Source organism: Eumetopias jubatus, unplaced genomic scaffold (assembly GCF_037043125.1).
Source record: "Eumetopias jubatus isolate StellerSeaLion01/CBP00866 unplaced genomic scaffold, mEumJub1_p1.0 scaffold_2, whole genome shotgun sequence".
Taxonomy (NCBI): domain Eukaryota; kingdom Metazoa; phylum Chordata; class Mammalia; order Carnivora; family Otariidae; genus Eumetopias; species Eumetopias jubatus.
In genome coordinates, this window is record NW_028274808.1 from 139,026,945 (window position 1) to 139,034,577 (window position 7,633).

The window sequence follows — 7,633 nt, forward strand, 5'->3', positions numbered from 1 at the left end:
CTAAATTTATCTCAAAGCCACTTGGCAAGTTAAGTCTGAAAAACATTTTGTGGGTGAAGCATCAGAAATGAATATTAGTAGATGATGACCAACCCACTTCCCAAGGCATAAGAGAGAAATTTAGAGCTGCAAACTGATTGCTAAGTTATGTTCAATTTACTTTTCTTTTATACAATAAAAATCATCTGCAAATCTCTGATTTGCAGAATAGACATTGTAGCCTAGACATTGTAGCATTTGGTACATAATGCAGTTGGTTAGTGAAAATCAGGCACAGTGTAGAAAGTGATGTAGCATAAGTACCATTATATTTTCACATTATACACTTTAAGCAACAATAATGGATATCATTACACAAAAATATGTACTATAATCATACAATTTATTTGGACTGTATAAAGAAAGGATTTACTTAGCCTGTCAATATATTCATACCTCCAATTACATATTCATTATATAAGCACTCACTCAAGACCTACTATGTGGTGTACAATTTGCTAGTCCCTAGAAAAGCAAGTCTTTTTAATCAGACTGGGTCATGTCCTCAAAAAATAGAGGATAGGAATTAAGAATAAAGTAAATAATATACATACTACATAAAGAGATACATAGGGAGGAGCACACAAATAAGGAAATAATTCATTTTTCCAGGGGAAAAGGAGTCAAAAAAGACTGCACAGAAGAGAGGATCTTTGAACCTAATCTGAAAATATAGGAAAAATCAAAGCAAATGCTATGTCTCTCTGAAGCCTTCCCATACACAAAATAATCTTACAATGATCGCTTATATACCAATTATAATGCTGAATCATCTGCTTACTTCAAGAAAATGCATGAAAATAACCCCTCACATTTCTACCCACTTGGAAGTGCAAGAAACCTAGCAGAGATATTCACAATTTTAAAGGTCTTTAAGCAGTATATGCTACAGCATTGATTCCTTTTTCTGTCATTCCAAACCCTGTCCCCTTGCTATCCTGCTTCCTACATACTACCGAATATTTTACGGCAGTGGATCTTTGTTGTAACTTGTTTTCTTTCCCAGTACAACCCAAGAGTCATACAGATCTGCAATTCACATTGACCCCAATTCCTTGAGGCTGTAATGAAAGATTTTTTTTGTTCTCCACATTTGCAAAGGGATTCAGATAACATTTCGTATACTGGAAACTCTACACAGGACATTGATAAACTGGTTAGCCACTTGCTTACTGGAGGATGTGATACCTAAATCTTACTGCTTGTGTAGACCTGTGTTACAAAGACTCTAAAACTATATGGTGATGCCTATCTCAGATCGATTACTTGGGACACTGCATACCTATACTGCCAGGAGCGAGGTCATCTTCTGGGGTAAAAACCAGTTTCAAATTCCACAAATGCTTGCTCTCTTGGGGACAGCCAGCTGTTGCACACAGAGCACATCACATAGCATAGCTTCCAACCCAAAGCTTCTATTGCATCCAGTTTAAACTAACCTTCCAGATCCATGACCTTCGTCACAAGAAGCCAAAGAGGCTTTGTTCTCCTTTAACAACAACAAAAACCTTGTAGAGAATCTCAGCCTGAAATCTTCTTGGTAATCCTAAGCCCATATGTTTTTATGCCACGAGGAAAAAGAGACCGGTTTAGGTGTGACCACAGATTCATGAAGACAAAGAATGGCCCATTGCTTACTGTGAGTCAGTTCTGCCCTGACCTGGTTCTTGTCTGCAGCTGCTGTTCTCAAAGGAGAGGCTTCCTCTCCTTTGGTCTAAAGCACCTCTCTGACTCGAGCTATTCCCCACATAGTCACAGAATTCCTAAAGACACAATCACATTCTAATGCTAGCCTAAAAAATATATTTTATTTTTCTTTGCCAACAGAGAAGGCTGGGCTTATATTCAACCCAGCCTCTTTGCTTCTGCTTCAAGGCAAGGGGAGTTTCATGACTGTCTTACGGCCACTGCCCATTGCCCACAGACTCAATGCTAACTTCAAAAACGTTTTTTTCAAAATTGTTAATCTCATATCTTATGTAGATATACACTGTCACTAGCCAGAAGAAAGGTGGGTTTGGAATATGTAGTAACATGAGAAAGTAGAACATTTTTCTTTGCTATTGATTCTTGCTCACCTATATGACTGAATCTATAATCTTTGGTGTTGTTTATGATCGTGGACAGTGGAAGAAACAATGGGACTTTATCACCTCAGTGAGTATAAAAAATACGTATTTGTTCATTCACTGATGATCTATTATATGTCATACAATTCCTTTATAATATAGCTGTTATAAACTGTGTTGCTCTCTAAACAACTCAGGCAGGGAAATGCTTTGTTCAAACTGCAACCAAAGTAACAGCCATTTCCCCTTTCTGTGTCCACCTAGTTGCCTCTGAAGACTCTTTTTGTTATTGCCTTACTCCAAGATTAGGCCTCAGATTCGGGATTAAAGGGATTAAACAGAATCAATCAAACACACAAGACCTACTCATTAATAAGGTGCCTCTTCTTCCCAAAGGTATGAGTTCAAGGGTCTTCTTCATTTTGCTTTCAGGGCCCATGGAATGAGGAGAATAAACAAAAGAGATGACAGTACCAATGATAGATAAATAATTTATGTGTGAGTTTAAATCTGTGTGAGTTGGTCTATTTTTCACACTTACCCCACTTGTCAAGCTTATATTTTAGGAAGTCCAGTAAAGACACAATGTTCCTACAGAAGAACACAATGTACTCACATTTTGGTAGTTCATGCCCTTCTCAGAAGAACCTATTATGAAACAATCAACCAACTGACTCTTCTGGATTGTTTTTAGAGCTATATCATCTCAAAGCACATATCCCTGTCCACAGAATGAGGGATAACATAAAACAAAAATTTCTGGATGGGAATAATAGTGGGAAATAATGTATAGAGTTGATCAAAACATCAAGAAACTAAAATCTTATCTTAAATCTTAAAAACTTTTTAGTAAAAACAGAGCTAACTGCTAAATTACAACCAAAAGTAGTTGCTACTCAAGCTATGTTTCACAAATCACATGGCTCTAGGAAAGACCTGTGTACCTTCACTGGAAGAAATGCCACATACATATTGCAGATGAGTTAAATATAAGTAGGACCTGGCTAATGACATAAGAAAAGAGACTACCTAATTACAACGGAATAAACTTTGGTGTTTGAGTCCCCAAGTAATGATATGATAGAAAATTAGAAAGGAAAGTTGTACAAAATATATAGATAATTCTAGGGCTTATAACCAGCTTATGTACAAGTGGTGCTAATAAAATGTGACTCGCTTACCCTATCAAAGAAATACCCCAAATCTTGCTTTATCAGGATGGCATAAAATTTTCTTAATTATCTAGAAATGCAACTTAGGATTTATTGAAACCAGTAACCGAAAGGTTAATGGGACTAATCTCAGTTGCAGACTGCTAAACCAGATGCAACTTTTACTCAGACCTTTTCATTTGCCTTTAAATTTTCCAGATTCTCCTCCTCTTGCTCCTCCAGAGAGCCAGATTTGAGGCTTGCTCTCCTATCTCCTTATTTGTCTGCCTCTCAAATAAACCCTTTCCCTGGTACACAGCTCAATGTTGCAATGATTATCTTTGTTGTGCATCTAGCAGATGGACTTGGGTTCAGTTACATTGTGACAAAGGCAACAATGCAATCCAGTGGAGGAAGTATGATTTTTTTTTCCAAAAATGGTGCTAGATGAACAGAATATCCATACAGCAAAAAATAGCTGAATCTCTACCTCACAAAGTACACAAAAATAAATTCCAGTGGACTGCATATCTAAATATAAAATGTAAAAACAGTAAGGCTTTCAGAAGAAAACATAGAAAAACATCTCTGTGGCCTTAGAGTAGGCAGAGATTTCTTAAACAGGACACAAAAAGCACTAACCATAAAATCTAAAAACTGGACAAAATGGACTATATTAAAAGTCCTGCTTGGTATCAAAAATCACAATTAAGAGAGTGAAAAATCAACAAATAGAGTAGGATGCTATTCACCATAATGTATCTAACAAAGGATTCTTATCCAGAATATATATTTTTAAAAACCATTAAACATAATAGCAAGTGTTGGTGAAGATATGGGGATGCAAACTGGGGCAGCCACTGTGGAAAACAGCATGGAGTTTCCTCAAAAAATTAAAAACAGAACTACCCTACGATCCAGTAATTGAACTACTGGGTATTTACCCCCAAAATATAAAAACATTAATTCAAAGGTATACATGCACCCCTATGTTTGTTTTTGTTTTTAAAGAGTTATTTATTTGAGAGAGAGAGCACAAGTGGAAGGGGCAGAAGGAGAGAGAATCTCGAGCAGACTCCGTGCTGAGCACAGAGCCTGACGCAGGGTTCGATTTGAGGATCGAATGAGATCACCCTGAGCCAAAATCAAGTTGGATGCTTAACCAATTGCATCACCCAGGCACCCCACATCCCTTTGTTTATAGCAGCATTATTTACAATAGCCAAATTATGGTAGCAGCCCAAGTATCCATTGACAGATTAGATAAAGAAGATGTGGTATATATACACAATGGAATATCATTCAAACATAAAAAAAGAATGAAATCTCGCAACAACATGGATGGAGATAGAGAGTGTAATAGTGAAATAAGTCAGTCAGAGAAAGATAAACATCATATGATTTTCATTCATATGTGGTATTTAAGAAACAAAACAAATGAGAAAAAAAAATAGAGGCAAACCAAGGAACAGACTCAACTATAGAGAACAAACTGATGGTTAGCAGAGAGGGGGTCAGTGGGGGGATGGGTTAAATAGGTGTTGAGGATTAAGGAGGGCACTTGTGATGAGCACAGGGTGTTGTATGGAATTGTTAAATCACTATACTGTACACCTGAGACTAATATAATACTGTATGTTAACTAACTGGAATTTAACATAAAAAAACTATTAAACATGAATGAGATAAAGACACACACCTAATAGAAACATGAACAAAAGACTTAAATAACCATTTCACAAAAAAGAACAGAGAATGGCTAAGAAGGATGTAAAAAAGTGTTCAACTTCTTTAGTCATTAGGGAAATGCAAAATAAAACCACTACCCACACACAAGAATGGCTAAAATGAAAAAGAGGGGAAATACCAAATGCTGATGAGAATGTGGAACTAAAACCATGCCCCACTGGGTTAACAAGGTTGAAACTAGCGGAAAGTTTAAAGCTTGTTTTTCAGAGAACCGTTTCTCCCTAATCAGCTATTGTGTCTTTTCAGACTCCACTAACAAATCCATTAGCCGTCTCTAAGGAAGCCTGGACTCAAGGTCAACTGGGTCCAGCCTAGGAACAAGCAAGGCCCTGCATTTCTTATCTGAAATAACAAGCCCAAGAATCATCTAGTTTACAGCTGCTCTCGGAGCATGCCCATAGCCCCTTCTCCTTGTCTTAAGATAACCTCCCGATCTCAGGAGCTGAATTTAGCCTCCTTTTGATGTTGTCTCCAGGCCCAAAGTGAACATGTTACATATATGTTTGTTCAATGCACATGTTCCATCTTTCCTCCTGTTTCCCTGCCTTTTTCCTCAATATGCATAAATCTCAATCCCTATGATTACAAAAAACTTGTTCTTTCCTCCCTGGGAAGGCAAATTTGAGGATTGTCCTCCCATCTCCTTATTCAGCGGCTTCTCCGATAAACTTTCTTGCTGCATACCTGATGTCTCAGTGATTGGCGTTGCTGCACATGGGTCAGACAGATTTGGGCTCGGTTACAGAGCAACCACTTTGGAAAACTGCTTGAAAGTATTTAAACAGTTGAACATCATAATATCTTCTGATATTATGTAATTCTAATCCTGGGTAAATATGCATGTTTCTACAAAAGGCATGTTCTAGAACATTTAGCTACACTACTCACTGTATTCGCAAACTGGAAATAATACAAACCACCACAGTAGAATGGATGTATAAATTGTGACATATTCAGGAAACAGAATATCAAACAGGAAAGAGAATGAAGAACTCCCAACTACACACAAGGTAGCTTAAACAAATAAAGTGGGAAAAACCTCAACAAAGAGAGTGTAGGCACCATGATTCCATTTATACAGAGACTGTTATAAACCTGGGTGATGGTTACTGGAGTAACCAGAGAAATCTGGGTGATGGTTACTGGAAGGGGATCTGAGTGGGTATTCCTGGGGCGTGTGCAATATTCTGATTCTTGGTCTACATTCTGGTTATATGGATTTATTCAGTTTGTCAAAGTTTACCCAGATGTATCCAAATTAAGAAGTTATAATTGAAACAAAAGAATAGTGACAGCAACAGACGAAACAGTACATTTAAAACCAAGGAGCTCATAATAAGCTCCATATCCCCACCCCCTAAACCTTGCGCGCGCACCCACACAAAAACATGAAAACCTCATTGGCTGGGAGTAGGTGACGCACTTCCGAAAGCCGCATCTTAGCACCGCCCCTTCCGCCTCCTGGTCGTCCGACCTTCCCGCGTCTAGAGCGTGTGGCCTCACGACTTTGGCCCCTTGGACCAAGTCCTCCAGGCAAAAAGTGACTCTTGTGCTTGGTGGCAGCCTCTTTCCCGGTCACCACCATCCGATCCCATTTGCTACCCGCCGCCATTATGAACATCCGCAATGCTCGGCCAGATGACCTGATTAACATGCAACACTGCAACCTTCTCTGCCTTCCTGAGAACTACCAGATGAAATACTATTTCTACCATGGGCTTTCCTGGCCGCAGCTTTCTTACATTGCTGAGGACGAGGGCGGGAAGATTGTGGGCTACGTCCTGGCCAAAATGGAGGAGGACCCAGATGACGTCCCCCATGGACATATCACCTCACTGGCGGTGAAGCGTTCACACCGGCGCCTCGGCCTGGCCCAGAAGCTGATGGACCAGGCCTCCCGGGCCATGATAGAGAACTTTAGCGCCAAGTACGTGTCCCTGCACGTCAGGAAGAGTAACCGAGCAGCTTTGCACCTCTATTCTAACACCCTCAACTTTCAGGTTAGTGAGGTGGAACCCAAATACTATGCAGATGGCGAAGATGCCTATGCCATGAAACGGGATCTCTCACAGATGGCAGATGAGCTAAGGCAGCTGGAGCTGAAGAAGGGTAGGTTTGTGGTGCTGGGCTCCAGGGAAAACCAGGAAACCCAGGGAAGCACACTTCCTAGTTCCGAAGAGGTTGGTCAGAAGGAGGAGAACCCCGCCGCTGATGATAGTGGCAGTGACAGCAAGGAACCCAGAGAGTCCGAGGAGAGCACTGATGTCCAGAACAGCTCCGAAGATTCAGATTCCACCTCCTAGAACCTGTTTAAGGTATTCTGTCCTAATTCAGTCCCTTCCTACCCTAAATCTCTGCATCATACATTGACGTGCCCAATCCCATCCTATCCCTTCCCATTCTAGTCCTGCTGGACCACTGGTGACCTTGCGGGGAGGTGTGTTGAGTGGGTTGGAGGAAACTCATCGCTCACTAGTGGAAGTTAATAGGACTCCCACTCATATGCTAAAAGTAGATTAAATTCAGTAAAAGAAACCAGCATTTATCCAACTTTTTTAGTGTGAATTGTATTTTAGGGTATCCATGTAGTTGGCGAAAGAAATTTTTTCTTTATAGAATTACAGC

At 39.7% G+C, this 7,633-nt stretch overlaps 1 protein-coding gene across 1 annotated transcript; it reads left to right on the forward strand.

The window, feature by feature from the left end:
* Positions 1-6,606: 6,606 nt before the first annotated feature.
* Positions 6,607-7,311, forward strand: NAA11 (N-alpha-acetyltransferase 11, NatA catalytic subunit). Its single transcript, XM_028100508.2, has one exon. It carries the CDS (start codon positions 6,622-6,624, stop codon positions 7,309-7,311), a length of 690 nt encoding a protein of 229 aa, XP_027956309.1. The 5' UTR covers positions 6,607-6,621.
* Positions 7,312-7,633: the final 322 nt, after the last annotated feature.

Bases quoted from the DNA above. Each gene is read 5' to 3' on its own strand.
- NAA11 (XM_028100508.2), top strand. From the start codon at position 6,622: ATGAACATCCGCAATGCTCGGCCAGATGACCTGATTAACATGCAACAC.